This window comes from Panthera pardus, unplaced genomic scaffold (assembly GCF_024362965.1).
Source record: "Panthera pardus isolate Hobbes unplaced genomic scaffold, ASM2436296v1 HiC_scaffold_12, whole genome shotgun sequence".
NCBI classification, from domain to species: domain Eukaryota; kingdom Metazoa; phylum Chordata; class Mammalia; order Carnivora; family Felidae; genus Panthera; species Panthera pardus.
Genome location: NW_026526677.1, coordinates 75,312,002 through 75,327,580, shown reverse-complemented (window position 1 = coordinate 75,327,580; position 15,579 = coordinate 75,312,002). Strand labels below are relative to the sequence as shown.

Here is a 15,579-nt window from a genome sequence, read left to right as displayed (position 1 = left end):
TGCCCCCACTGCTGCCTGCCTGACGCATGGGACGTGCTTAGCAAATAATGTCTGGGCAAGTCCTGACCAAGTACGTAATATCCCGGTTCAAGTTACTGAATAGTTTCAGCATTATTAATTACCATGTACTGTCCGGGGTCCAAATCTCCCATCATCCCTTTCAGGTGTGTGTTTTCAGTTCTGACAGCTTTGTATCTCATGTCTGAGACCTGGAAGGGGATCAGTAGGAAAAAGTGAGTGTAAAATTCATAATAAAAGCTCACAATTGTATTAAAATTAATTTTATTCACATAAACATTTTCTAAGTGCAGTGAAGAGAAACGCTTCTTAGGCATGATCATTCCAAATCAGGTATTTGCATTCAGGTCTCTCTTTGGCAGCCCCACTTTACCCTCCTTTCCTGACCAGTGCTAAATTAAAAACAGATACTGACAATAATGATGTTCTTTCCCATACCAAAATTCCATATCACTTCTATTTTCTATTGTATGCCAATTATTACCAGAAAAACCACTATTTAAAACATGCTCAAATAACACTGCCCATTGAATTCTTCACTACCTAATTTTTAACAATATGCAAATATGATTTTGATGTTTAATTTTGTTCTAATATGTCTGCCAAATGGCTCTCTTTTTGTGTGGCCACTTCATTTTGTCTAATTTATTTATTTTTCCCTGATTTTTTCTACTCAGCAGCACTCAGCAATAGTATCTGCTCTTTTATTTACATAGGCCTCATTTCTATATAAAACACTTCCCTTGAAAAGATTTACTTTTGTAGATTACAAACTATATTTTCCTTAACAAAAACCTAAAAATATCAAAAAATATAAAGGTGAAAATAAAAATCATCCATAACCAAAAGACAGTCGCTTCAGCAAATGGTGCCGGGAAAATTGGACGGCAACATGCAAGAAAATGAACCTGGACCACTTTCTTACACCAAACACAAAAATAAACTCAAAATGGATAAAAGACCTAAAACGTAAGAAAGGAAGCCATCAAAATCCTAAAGGAGAAAACAGGCAACAACCTCTTTGACCTTGGCCTCAGCAACTTCTTGACATGTCTCTGGAGGCAAGGGAAACAAAAGCAAAAATGAACTATTGGGACCTCATCAAAATAAAAAGCTTCTGCACAAAAAGGAAACAATCAGCAAAACTAAAAGGCAACTGATGGAATGGGAGAAGATATTTGCAATGACACATCAGATAAAGGGTTAGTATCCAAAATCTATAAAGAACTTATCAAACTCAACATCCAAAAAACAAATATTCCCGTGAAGAAATGGGCAAAAGACAGGAATAGAAACTTTTCCAAAGAAGAAATCCAGATGGCTACAGACACATGAAAAGATGCTCAACATCATTCATCATCAGGGAAATACAAATCAAAACCACAATGAGATACCACCTCACACCCGTCAAAATGGTTAAAATTAACAACTTAGGCGACAGATGTTGGTGAGGATGTGGAGAAAGAGGAACCCGTCTGCACTGCTGGTGGGAATGCAAACTGGTGCAGCCACTCTGGAAAACAGTGTGTGGTTCCTCAAAAACTTAAAAATAGAACTACCCTACGACCCAGCGATTGCACTACTAGGTATTTATCTAAAGGACACAGGAGTGCTGATTCGAAAGGGCACATGTAACCCAATGTTTATAGTAGCACTATCGCCAATAGCCAAATTACGGAAAGAGCCTAAATGTCCATTGACTGACGAATGGACAAAAATATATACAGTGGAATATTATTTGGCCATCAAAATGAAATCTTGCCACTTGCAACAATGTGGATGGAACTAGAGTGTGTTATGCTAAGCAAAATAAGTCAGAGTCATATGATTTCACTCATATGTGGAATTTAAGAAACAAAACAGATGGACATAGGGGAAGGGAAGCAAAAACAAGATAAAAACAGGGAGATGAACCACGAAGAGACTCTTAAATACAGAGAACAAACTAAGGGTTGCTGGTGGGGTGTTGGGGCGGTGGGCTAAATGGGCGATGGGCATTAAGGAGGGCACTTGCTGGGATGAGCACTGGGTGTTATATGTAAGTGATGAATCACTAAATTCTATTCCTGAAATCATTATTATACTACATGTTAACTAAGTTGGATTAAATTTTAAAAATTTCATTTCAAAAAAAAATCATCCATCATCCAGTGACCCAGGTCACTGTTCACACCTGTAAAATATCTTTTCCTATCCAGGTACAACCACTGCCACTATCCCATCTATGCTGTTTTCCTGTGTATTGTACAAGTTGATCAGTTTAAGGTTTATAATTGGACAAAGGCCAAATCTCTTCTTGTTTTTATAATACACAGGATTTAAATAACCATCTTATTTATGAAGTGACCCTTAAATGCCCAGAAAGTTATTGAATGGTGCACACAAAGCCTCTTGATTTGGGATTAAAAAAAGCAAGTAAACCTTACACTTTTTAATCACCAATTTGATGATGAGTAAAGTGTTGAAGGAATTTCAAAAAAAATGGAAGGAAGGAAGGAAGGAAACAGAAGGAGGGAAGACTTGAAGTTCTTGCAGTATTTTAACAGTAGAACATTATAATTGCAGTTTTTTACCATGAACCATGCTGTGCGTTGAGTCAATGTTCAGTAAACATGGACTAATTTTCATGTTTCAACATCTATTTTTAAAAAACCCCAAAATAAATATATAAAATGGGGGGGGGGTGCCTGGGTGGCTCAGTTGGTTTAGCGTCCAACTCTTGATTTCGGCTCAGGTCACGACCTTATGGACTGTGAGACTGAGCCCCGCATTGGCCTCTGCACTGACAGCACAGAGCCTGCTTGGGATTCTCTGTCTCCTTCTCTCTCTGTCCCTCCCCCGCTCATGCACGCTCTCAAAATAAATAAATAAACTTAAAAAACATATATCTCATATACACGTATATGTACATGGGGGTGGGAAGTATCCATGAAAGGCTGGAATAGAGGCCTTTTTTTAAGACAAAAATTCTAATGGGATATAGAAAACAAATTGAAGAAAAAATCTTTGACTAGAGCATCCTGTGGGAGGCGATCAAAATACAGGTCACGAGAAAATGTTAGGACGGAATTTAATGCAATTATCTTGTGCTGTCACTTTTTCCCCGGTTCTTTTTTGATGACACTTTGCATTATTTCGCAAATGATGCTAGCCTCAGAAACAATAGCAAGAAATGCAACGGCTTATGAATCAATGATGAAGACTTACTATCAGAGCCGAGCAAGACAGTGACCTGGACAAGTGCTGTCCTGCCCGCTTGCATACCTGCTGTTTTGATAACATTTTTTCTTTTATTTCTAACTCCATTTTTAACTGTCTTTCCAGAAAGGCAGCTTTCTTCATGATAGTTGCTATAGTGATCTCCTTCTGATGAAGTTCCTCTGTTAGGTCCGAGATTTCATTCCTCATTCTTTCCTGCTCAGAACCATGGCACTCTTCCTCCTGATACAGTTGGCTTCTCATCTGCGGCAGATACATTCCAGCAAATATCAACAGATCTTTTTCTCTAGAAAGTGGCTTGAAGCTTTTGCTAGCCAGGCTCAGCCTTCCCGTCCTCCCTTAAACCTTTGGCAGGCCCCACTTTACCCTCCTTTTCCAATCAAGGCTGAACGAAAAACAGATACTCACAATAAATGACTGATTTACTTGTCTCCTTTCAAATTCAAAATTCCATTTCTCACTTCTATTTTCTATTATATGCACATCACCACTTACCACTGATACTACTTTGACAACCACTTTGACAGGAAGGTGGAGGAAACATCAAGCAGTGAACCTCCCGGCTTCATTGAGATATAATTATTATTCAAAAACTGCATGTACTTATATACGATTTGGTGAATTTGGACATACGTGCATGCTACTATCACCACAACAGATGTAATAATCATGCCCATTACCTCCAAAAGATTCCTTGTGTTCCTATAAAAAAACTTTTTTCGTGGTAAGAACGCTTAACATGAGATCTACTCCTTTAAAATTGTAAGTGCATAATATCTTACTATCAGCTATAGGCCCTGCTCTATAACTTCACTCTATACCCATCACACAACCACAGCAGAATGTGTGACGGAAGAGGTCTGGACTCACTACCCAGAGGTGGATGGACCAGGCATGTTTTTTAGGGAGAAAAAAACTGGCTTAGAACGGTTAGGTGCCTTGTTCAAGGTCATAAAGCTATTAACTGGCAGAGCCAGGACTAGAACCTAGGACTCTTGGTTTTAAATTCAGGGCTTTTTAACAGGCACATGAAAAGATGTTCAACGTCGCTCCTTATCAGGGAAATACAAATCAAAACCACACTCAGATATCACCTCACGCCAGTCAGAGTGGCCAAAATGAACAAATCAGGAGACTATAGATGCTGGAGAGGATGTGGAGAAACGGGAACCCTCTTGCACTGTTGGTGGGAATGCAAATTGGTGCAGCCGCTCTGGAAAGCAGTGTGGAGGTTCCTCAGAAAATTAAAAATAGACCTACCCTATGACCCAGCAATAGCACTGCTAGGAATTTACCCAAGGGATACAGGAGTACTGATGCATAGGGGCACTTGCATCCCAATGTTTATAGCAGCACTCTCAACAATAGCCAAATGATGGAAAGAGCCTAAATGTCCATCAACTGATGAATGGATAAAGAAATTGTGGTTTATATACACAATGGAATACTACGTGGCAATGAAAAAGAATGAAATATGGCCTTTTGTAGCAACGTGGATGGAACTGGAGAGTGCGATGCTAAGTGAAATAAGCCATACAGAGAAAGACAGATACCATATGGTTTCACTCTTATGTGGATCCTGAGAAACTTAACAGAAACCCATGGGGGAGGGGAAGGAAAAAAAAAAAAAAGAGGTTAGAGTGGGAGAGAGCCAAAGCATAAGAGACTGTTAAAAACTGAGAACAAACTGAGGGTTGATGAGGGGTGGGAGGGAGGGGAGGGTGGGTGATGGGTATTGAGGAGGGCACCTTTCGGGATGAGCACTGGGTGTTGTATGGAAACCAATTTGACAATAAATTTCATATATTAAAAAAAATAAAATAAATTCAGGGCTTTTTTTTTAACTACATTGTGTGTACTGTTTGTGACTGAATGCTATGTTTTTCAGAATCACGTTATAATAAATTTCAAACTTCATATATCCATGAAAATGCATCACCTCCTGCCCTTAAGCCTGTGGAGTCTCCTATTCTTAACCATAGTTAGGCCTTCCCTGTCAGCAACCTCTGGTTCACCTTGGGCTCCTCCCCACCCTGTCCCACCAAATACAGTCAGGCAGCAAATGCTGTCCCTTGCGCTTCTAAATCTCTCCTCTGCTCTGCATTTCTACTACCACTGTCTTAGTCCAGCCTCTTACCACCTTTCTAGAAATCATTAACTGTGTCTAATTCTTGAGATCTGGAGATAAAGTACCCAATCGTCAGTCTCAAGAAGATCGTGGTCTGTTGGGGGAGACAAAAATAAACAATCAACGTCAGGGGTATGTAGTGGAGGGATGCTTAACCCAACCTGGGGATGTCAGGATGGGCTTCTCAGAGAATGGGACGTCAGACAAATACTGAAGGATGAATAGAAGCCAGACGGAAGGCAGGGGTGGAGAAGGGCTCCCAGGCAAAGAGTGAAGAGTAGGGGTGAGAGAGAATGCAGACACAGTGAAGCAAGAGGAGTCTGGAATGGCCGGGATTTGGCATGTTGTGAGACATGAGGCTGGAGAGGTTGGTGGAGCCCATCCACAAAGAGATTTATATGAATTTCTCCAAGGCACTTACTTCTAAAATTGATTTTATTTTCATCTCATCTTTAGACATTTCAGGATGTATCTGTAAAAGAATAAGGGCACTCTCTTTCTCTTTTTAAAAAATAGCCAGAATACCAATGTAATATCTTAAAAATATTAACAACTCCTCCATATCATCAAATATCCAGGCAGTATTCAAATTTATAAATGTGTCAGAAGCTCAATGTATGTTTTTCTGTTTGTTTATTTGAATTGTGATCTAAATATGTGGACTGGATCATATCTTTCTTTTTGTGTGTGTTTTAAGTAGTCTGTATACATCATCTAAGCCATGCAAGAGTTCTCTGTTTTGCAGAATGAAGGAGTTAAGTATGTAACTTTTCACAGTCACATTCCTGGTGACAGGCAGTCTGATTCTAGGACCTTACTACCCATTGTGCCATGTAACCCATGGGCACAGGGCCCTAGAAGGTGGTTCACACATTGGAAAAAGCTAGCATGGGATGACCTAACATGGAAAGGACATGTGTCCAGAAGGCAAACTTGGCTTGTCCTTAGCTTTATACCACCAACCCCCCTGTGATTTCGTTCTCAGTACTACTAACATTTTTAGAATTTCAGAGTTTGACATGACCTTAGGAATCACATGGTCCAACTCCATCATTGAATAGATGAGGGGGAAAAACAAAAAGGACTCACCAGGAAGGGAATTAACTGGGCTTGAGTTACCCAACTCCGAAGAGCAAAAGAAGGGACCAGGAGACAGAGCGTACAAATGTCCCCACCCTGAGGACAATGTTACAGGTCTCATTTTGTCTCCAATCTTCTCTCTCTGGTTTTTTTTTTTTTTTTCCTTACAATTTATTTGATGAAACAACAGGGCTGTTCTGGGGTTTGTCCCCGTTTGGATTTTGCTGATTACATCCCTGTTGTGTAGTTAACATGTTCTCTTAAAATGGAACTTTTAAAATGTGCAAACATGAATATCCCATTATGAGAAAGGAATAAACTATTTTTATTATTTTCACAGCGTTTAGATACTAAAACAACATGCTATACTGCAAAGCTTCCTGCTAAATGAGATTAATTTACCGACCTCTAAATGACTTTTGGCTTTATTAAAAATGTCAATTTTATCACAAAACAAAAATAGTTCTACACTGAAAAACAGAGAAAGAAATAAAACACTTGCAGGATTCATAATACATGGCTCTTGTTGCTTTTATTACAAGAGAATGAAAATGCTCTCCACAAACACTTCCTGGGAGCTATAGCTATTTATACCCAATTCATTTGTTACCTTTTCTGCACAGCAGTGCATTATCTAGAGGTCTCCAAGAGCCCATGAAGAGAATTTGTGCCTAGCATTCTCTCCTTCCATGTCAAAACTGTGCAATGTCAGTTGATTCCTTATTACTCAAGGTTTTATTGAGTGTGGGAGGTTCAGAATGGTGTAACTATACTTTAGGTGGCTTTAATCAACCTTTGTATCATAATGCATTCACTGGGGACACGAGTAAAGAACAATTTTTCAAAGTTATACTTTTAAATAGCAGTGAAATCAGTTTCATGGGAGTATGTGAATAATATAAGGAAAATGACCGTTAATTCATAACACCTTTTCTACACTTAATAGCTACCTGATGGTCAACTCTTTGGGAGACAGGATTTGCCTTTCACATCATTGTAGTTCCTACAGAAATGAGCAGAATAGCAAGAGTCCTGCTAGATGCTCAATAAATGATTGTTGACTTTATACAAACAGCAACTGAATTTATGAACCTACACAATTATGGGAGACCTTCACCTTCATTCATTCTCCAAATACTTATTTTCACTTTTGTGTGCTGGGATAGATGATAATTCAAAGCCACGCTCAGGTCTTTCCAATTGTTTAGATCATATAATATTGAATATTTAGGTGTGATCCTCAAACCTAAAGACCAGAGATGTGGGTAGCAGCCATGATAAGCTTCATGGAAAGGAAGCCACCATTGGATTTTGCTAGGGAGAGAAGAGAATATGCTTTCTGTAGGCAGCTGGGAACCACAAGGTGTTCAAGGACAGCGCCCGGGCCTCATTCACCCTTGTATTCCCAGCTCCTGGCAGACTACTTGGCACATGTTAGGTGCTCGGTGACAAAGGGCGGGTGTAACCAATACCAAGAGCAGCCTTCGCTTACTAGACGCTCCCTCTGAGCTAGGCGAGCCCTGTTCTAAGCACTTTACTTGCAAGTTTTAAACGGATTTTAACTTAAGGGAAGAGCGTGGACTCTGGAGTCAGACTGCCTGAGTTCCAATCTGACCTCTGCTGCCTAACAGCTGTGTAACATCGGGGGAAATCACCTAACTTCTCTGTGCCTTAGGGTCCTCAAATGAGAAAGGAAGATAATATTAGCACCTACCTTATAAAATGGTTGCGAGGAATACATGAATTGAGATTTGTTAAGCCCTCAGAACAGCTCCCGGCACAGGTCAGTGCCAAGTAGAGCCTCTTATTAGCTCAGTTAATCCTCATCGAGATTTTATGAGGGAGGTGCTAATTATCCCATCCCCAAGCTAGAAATGCGGACCCTGAGCAGCTTTCACAGGCAACTTCCCCAAGCTCATGCACCTAATATATACGGTTGCATGCCTGAGTCTGTGCTCTCATTCTTCTCGCCATAAGCTACCTGTCACGGGGCCACAAGGCCCTTCACGTTTTAGGCACGACGGTGACTGAAGGTTTGTATTTTTCACAGCGTCGCCCAGAAGAATGTCAGAATTAGCAGGCTGGTAGGTTATTATCTTTGGGGGAACTATAGAAGGAAAAAAGAAGGGAATGAGAAGGAAGTGTTTTCCCCCTCTGTATTCAGAGGCTTCAGAAGCCCCTTATTTTCCATACCTTGTTCAACTCTTTTTCATGATTTGGCTGATCTAGGATCACTGAAAACAACTCTTTCCTTTTCCTTTCTGGTTCTTTAGTCGAAGGTGAGTAAGATGATTCATGTCTACAGATTAAAGTGAATAAAAATTAAACTTCGCAGAGTAAACTGTGGGGATTATATTGTTAATTTAGACGATTGTAGGTTGCAGAAAGAGATTATTAGTTTATTGGAAAATTTTCAAGCTACAGAAATTGCAAATGCTAATACATTCAGATCCCATAAGTATTCACATATTTAACTGAGTGCAAATGGTTTTAGTGACAAAAAATAAAAGGTAGCAATTAATATGGAATTTCAATTATACGTTGAAAATGGGCAGAATACTGGCTTTGCATATGTAGATAAGATTTTTATGTAAGAAGAGTGTTTTCTGTAATAAAATGGCTTTGGAACCCCTTAAGAAAAGGAAACACATCTAACTTGCTTCTACATTGTGGAAAGGAACTATGTCAGGGGGAGTCCAAAGGGAGCAGGGACTCCATAAAAGGGATCCAATGTGACTAAATCTGACAGCCTGCCCAGAGAAAGTTCAAATACATCTCTTCTTTGGCTGCTTCATTTATAAAATGGAATTGCTAGCACATGTGGCTACCAGAGGGGAGAAGCAGAAACTGGTACAGAAAATACAATTTCCACAGGAAGTCTGGAGAAGTAGAAACAGGTTCCCTTCTACATCTGGGAAGCTGGTAAGTGAAAAATCACTAAAAATCACTTGCACTAGCCAGGCAAGGAAAGTGGCATGCTTTCAATGGCTTGACTAATCTGGGCAAGTCTGGTGTTCTGAGGAATGTACCCACGTGTGAGTGAGTACAATTTCAGATTTCCAAAGAACTTCTTAAAAGGTTTCATCAATCAAAAACTTAAGCCACACAAACAAAACAAAATATGAGGAATGACAGAGAAATAATGAATGTAAATATTGAAAATAAAGGGATCTTTAAAAGGTATAAATTAATAGTGATATCCCTGAGGTACTTGTATCTAGACGGGATTGCTTTTCTTCTGATAATCAAATATATATGTTAACTGTAGAAAACAGAGTATATCAGAGTATATACTGCTATTACGTTATCATTAGGGAAAAAGCATTGTTGGCGTTTTTGTGTATACTGACGGTCTTTTTTTCTAGGCATGTGTGTATAAATATATACATACCTATAAATATACCTATAAATATATAAATATATATATCTGCATATCTGCATAGGCATATAGATACTATTTCCGTACAATTAGAATGTACTGCACACATTTTTCAGTCCCTTCTGTTTCCTACTCAGTCATCTATTGTGAGCATTCTATCCAATATTCTCTTTAAACATTATTTCAGAATCAGGCTTAAATTCTTCTCATTTGCTATTATTTGAAAGGGGTGAAAAATGAAATTTCCTATTTTTCAATTCTTCCTAAGCAATTTCAGGGCGTGGAATGCTGATCTGAATGGGGGGGCGGGGGGAAACACCTCATTATGGTTGTGTAAATTTCACTGAGTGATCAGAACAAACATCAAACTTCAACGTGGACAAGTTCAAAGAAGAAAACAATAATCATGCTAATATAAAATGCTAATATAAATAGATAAAGGAATTATCAGTTGTCATGTAGAAAAGGAATGTTGGAATTATTTTTAATAACTCTCAGAACATATCAGCCCAAGGTGCTTCTGTAGCTCAAAAAAAGAAAAAGCTAACAAAATCTTGGCATTATTGAGAAAGGATCTGAAAATGAATAAAAGCATTCCTATGCTACTTCTATAAAACTATTGTGCATCCGCACTCAGAAGTCTGGGCTGCTTCACCTTAATACAACTGTAAAGAAGAAACAGAGTCCAAATAAAAGAAACCAAAACAATAAAGAGGCTGGAATCACATTCATATGAGAACAAACCAAAGGATTAGACATTTTCAATGGGAAAGAGGAAGGCTAAGAAGACAGCCCAAAGTCTAAGATACAAGGGAAGCTGTGAAAAGTTAAGTATCTATCTTTTCATCAAATCTCAGAATACTAGAACTGAGGAATACCCTCCAAATGAGAAAGATGAAAGATCAAAATAAATACCAACTTAAATAGAGAATGGCATTAGGCAGGACAAAAGATTTGTATTGGCCAAATATGCAAATAACTGCAAGATCTTAGATTAAATCCTATATTGAAGGAAAGTTGGCAATGTCTGGAATTCAGCATTGGCCTTGTGAGACAGCCCCACAGAAAGGACCTACCATGCTCTTACATAAAACCAGAGCTAGGCAGGGGGTGCAAGGTTTGCTTTTCTAGGACACCTCTTATGTTTTTAGGCATATGCATTCTTTGTGCAAAGACATTTCTCACCAACTCACCACACTGGAACAGTGCCTTGTGTATTATATTTTTCCAATAGATTTCTTAATGACCAGTGATAATAATATATAACTTGCATGTGGAACATGCTATAATGTTGACTGGTGAATAGGCATTCTACCGTCTTTGGTGAGACACACAATAGGTCATTTTTAGGAACCTTAATTTGCCATTTGCCATTTGCCATAGCATAGGGCTCAAAAAAATTTGAGCAGGTCCCACAACTTTAACGAAATAATTACTGCCTTTGAAACAATGTTATCATCTTTCAAGAAAATATCCCTTACCATTTGGTTAGTCAATTTTTAAAGTCCTATCACTGGTCTTGCATGAGCCTTCAGATTTGAGAAGGATTCAAGTTCCAAGGAGAATGAGAACATCAATGAATAGAACAGTCAAACTTTCTACTCACAAGTGTAAATATTTAATAATCCTTAGCAATCCCATTTCCTTTGTGGTTATGGAATACACAATATCTGCCTGATTTTAAAAGAGGAAAAAAAATCTGTTCTAACAAACTCTTAATGCAACTGACAAGGGAGTGAGTATGGAGACCAAAATAAATCACAGCATTTACAAGTGAAAAAATTAATAACAGGTTTATAGGCAATCAAGATAAAAACATCTGAAAATATGGAATAACTCTTATTTAGCAATATATATAAATATCAGCTCTATACTACTGCTTTTACAATCTCCTGAAAAATACAAGTCTGAGAAAATTTCTGATGTTCTGCAATACAGAAGTATCCATACACCAGAATAAAATACATTTTTCTAGGAAAGTAAATACATTAATTTTGAAGGTGAAATAATCACTGATTTTATTTTTAATATCTAATATTATCCAATAAATAACAGCATGTAAATACAAAACAAATAGACTTTTCATTCTAGTTTTAAATCTAAAGCTCTTAAAATCTTCAAACATCATGTCTTAAACAGTTTCTCTCAGGCTTCTGAATATAAAGAATATACCTTTTCTTATTTTCATGAGTATTTTGGCACTCTCCTATTTTTAATAATTCCCTGTGCAGCTGTAATCGTTCCATTTCTATAATTCTCAAGAGATCATCACGTGACTGTAACTCACTTTTCACTTCCGAGAGTCCTGCTTCCATGGCCTAAATAAAAACATCAAAAAAAATGTTCAATGTTCATATCTGGATACCATGATGTATAGTATATCTAAAAATATTTAACATCTATGAACCAGCTTAATTTCAAATAAACTGGTATTTAGTCCTTTTTTAGTCCTTTGCTGGCTCTGTCTTACAGAATTTCATTCCTTCATTCATTTATTCAACAAATATTTGCTGTGCCCTTATTATGTGCCCAACACTGAGGATACCAAGACTGTTCTGTGAGCTCACAGTCTAGTGATAAAGAAAAGACAAAGAATAATCAAATAATCACACAAATATGGTCACATTGTATGTAAATTTGAGAGAAGCATAAAAGTAGGAATAAACGATTAATGTGTAAAATTCGGATTAATGCAAATAATTACCAATTTAAACAAGACAATAACCAACAGAGTGAGTTGTAAACCATGGTCTATGGTTCCCCTATTGCCCAGTAGTAGTCCTACTTTATCTGGCAACTAGAGACACCAGCAATCCTGTGAGCCCACGGTCTTATTTTGTTGACCAGAGGCTTGAGCAAATTTAAAACCTGTTGGGAAGGGTCCAATCAGAAGAGAGGAGGATTAACAGTAATGGGGTGGGTTCTTGAGAAGTAGGTAGGGTAGGTCCCAAAGCACCAGGGGAAGAGTTGTGTAAAGCAAAAGGAAAGAAGGCAGGAAAATGGAATGTAGACCAGCATATGCATCTGGGTATGGAGAGAGAAGACAGTGGCTCTCTGTTGGCTTCTATTTCCCTTGGGAGGTAAAAAAGGCAAAGTCACTGGAAGGAGAAGGGGAGGTGGCGGCATGGGAGTGATTTTTAAGAGTGGAGAAGGTTTGAAATGGCCCGCAATGGGAATGGGAGAATTAGCTGAGTGGAGCAACAGAGTGGGATTCCTGGCCATGTTGCGTGTTCATTTGAGATCTGTGACCCTGGCCTGTTGAGAGTGATTTTCTCCAGCAGTACTTGGCTGTTCTCTGGGGGCGAGGAATGGCAGAGTGCTTCCATATCACTGGATTTCTTTTACTTGCTTCTACAGAGAAACTATTATTTATTAAGTGTACCTGACCTAGGTCATCAAACCCATCGCCACTTCAGTAGATGAGGAAATTGAGGGCCATACTTGGTCCAAAGTTACATAGCTTACAAGCGGCAGATTTTGGAAAAGAAAAATCCAGGTCTTTTGTCTACTAGTCCAGTTGGAACATTCAAGATGCAAAAATAATTTGTTTCAAGCAAAATAAGTGACATAGACCTGTAGCTTGCTGGTAAAGACAGGGTTGGGTTATTTTGAAGGCAGGAGGTTCCTCTGCTAATAAAGGCTGCAGAGAACACTACAGATATTTTTTAAAAAATCATTTATTAATAATTTTTTCTATATATCATTAATAGATTTATTTGAATATAATCCACATCCCATAAAATTCACCCATTTAAAATGTACAATTCAGTGGGTTTTAGTATATTCACAAAGCTGGGTAAGCATCACCACTAATTCCAGAACATTTTCATCACAACCAAAATAAACCCAATACCCTTTAGTAGTCACTTTCTATTTTTGCTCCCCATCACCCCTGGCAACCGCTATGGTATGTTCTGTCTCTATGGAATTACCTTTTCTGGACATTTCACACAAATGGGGTCATACAATATGTGGCCTTTGTGACTGGCTTCTCTCACTCAGCATAATGCTTTTATGGTTTATCCATGTTATGGCATGTATCAGTATTTCATTCCTTTTTATTGATAAACAATATTTAATTGCATGAATATACTGCATTTTGTTTATTAATTCACCAGTTGATAGACATTTGATATTTCTTCTTTTTGGCTATTATGAATAATATGCTATAAAATGTCATGTACAAGCTTTTGTGTGGACATATGTTTTCTTATTCATTCTTACCCCCAAATTCACAGAGCCTAGAAATATCATTATGCAGACAGCATAGGATATATGAGTTCCCAGCTAAACTTTTTTTTTTTAACCTAAGCCTTAAATTTGTATTATTTTCTGGGAGACCTTGAGACCTGGGTTCAGTGAAGGACCTAATTGCAATACTTTGGCCCCAGAAGTTCCTGGCTGACCTGGAAATAAGAGTAAAAATGTATTGAAATGGATGCTTTAATAAACTTGTTTGCATAAAGTCACTGTTTCAAACAGTGTGGATTTTTCAGATGAGGCTAAAATTTCAAAAAGGAACAAACAAAAGAAATATGAAACAATAGATTAGCAAGTAGAAAAACAAATTAACTTGACGTGAATGTCATCCATGACTTTGCCCAATTGAAGTAGGCACCATCTGTGCTCCCTGTCTTGCAAATTTGCCTCCGGAGCAATCTGACTTGGAGCTGTGGGTAGACAGCTCGGTCTTCCTTCACTTGGGGCAGGGGAGCATAAAAGGGCTGTAACTCCAGGCCAATGAAATGCAAAGTCACCATGGGCTGGAGTTAACTAAAAGTCTGTAAAATGTTTACTCTAATTAGAAAATAATACCTAGAAGAGTGATATTTGAAGATACTCCCTAACCCCCCTAGGGATAGGGCTCCCTATCCCTAAGGAAAAAAAAAAAGCTTCTTTGTGATCTCGCTACACAGGTGAGAGAATTTATGTCAAAACTGAAACTCTTCATAATACAAATCAATAATAATGATTTGACACATTTTTCTAACATGAATGAATATGCAAAAGATTTTAATTATAATTGACAGCATTATGTAAATTGACTAGGAAAGTACAAGAAAAGAGGTTTTGTTGATATTGGTAAATTGAGAGTTGTTCTTTGATTTATGCAATATCCCTTTGAATTCAACATTAATAATACTAAGTTGACACAAAATTAGTGAATTTATTTAACTTAGATGTGGTTGGCATGCTTTTGCATAAAAGTCAAATTATTTATTTGTCAATGTGGATGCAAATAATTAGGAAAATGATTCTTTGGTACTTGATTCAGTTACTAGAACACTCTCAAGTTTGTTTGGAACAGCTGAGGTATGTAAATCTGCTTTTTTAAAGAGTAAACTCAATCCGCCACGTGAGGCTCAAGCTCATGACCTCAAGATCAAGAGTCACCTGCTCTACTGACTGAGGCAGCCAGGTGCCCCTGTAAATCTACTTTTTTAATTGTAAATTTTATGAAATCTAAACACAGATCAAGTATTTCCAGTGACTACTTGGCTTCCAAATTGAGATATGTTGTAAGTGTAAAATACACACCGGATTTTGAAGACTTAGTATGAAAAGAAATGTAAAATATCTCATTAGCTCAATAATTTTACACTGATTATATGTTGCAATGATAATGCTTTGAATATATGTTGAATGAATATAAATAAATTATTATTATGTTTTAATTTCACCCATTTCTTATGACTTCTTTTAATGTGGTTACTAGAAAAACTTAAATTCTTTTTGTGGCTTGCATTCTATTTCT

The 15,579-nt window shown here is 37.8% G+C and overlaps 1 protein-coding gene across 6 annotated transcripts in view; it reads right to left on the bottom strand.

Moving 5' to 3' along the window:
- Positions 1–15,579, bottom strand: part of DEUP1 (deuterosome assembly protein 1) — an 82,303-nt gene that overhangs the window by 30,946 nt on the left and 35,778 nt on the right. For 4 of the 6 annotated variants that reach the window (XM_019450076.2, XM_053900193.1, XM_053900195.1 and 1 more), the window contains 4 exons: positions 11,997–12,142; positions 8,639–8,744; positions 3,226–3,480; positions 123–209 (listed from right to left, as the gene is read on the bottom strand). In XM_019450076.2, the coding sequence (XP_019305621.2) occupies positions 123–209; positions 3,226–3,480; positions 8,639–8,744; positions 11,997–12,142 (594 nt within the window). The remainder of the gene's footprint in view (positions 1–122; positions 210–3,225; positions 3,481–8,638; positions 8,745–11,996; positions 12,143–15,579) is intronic. The other 2 variants (XM_053900192.1, XM_053900194.1) reach the window with 2 other exon arrangements.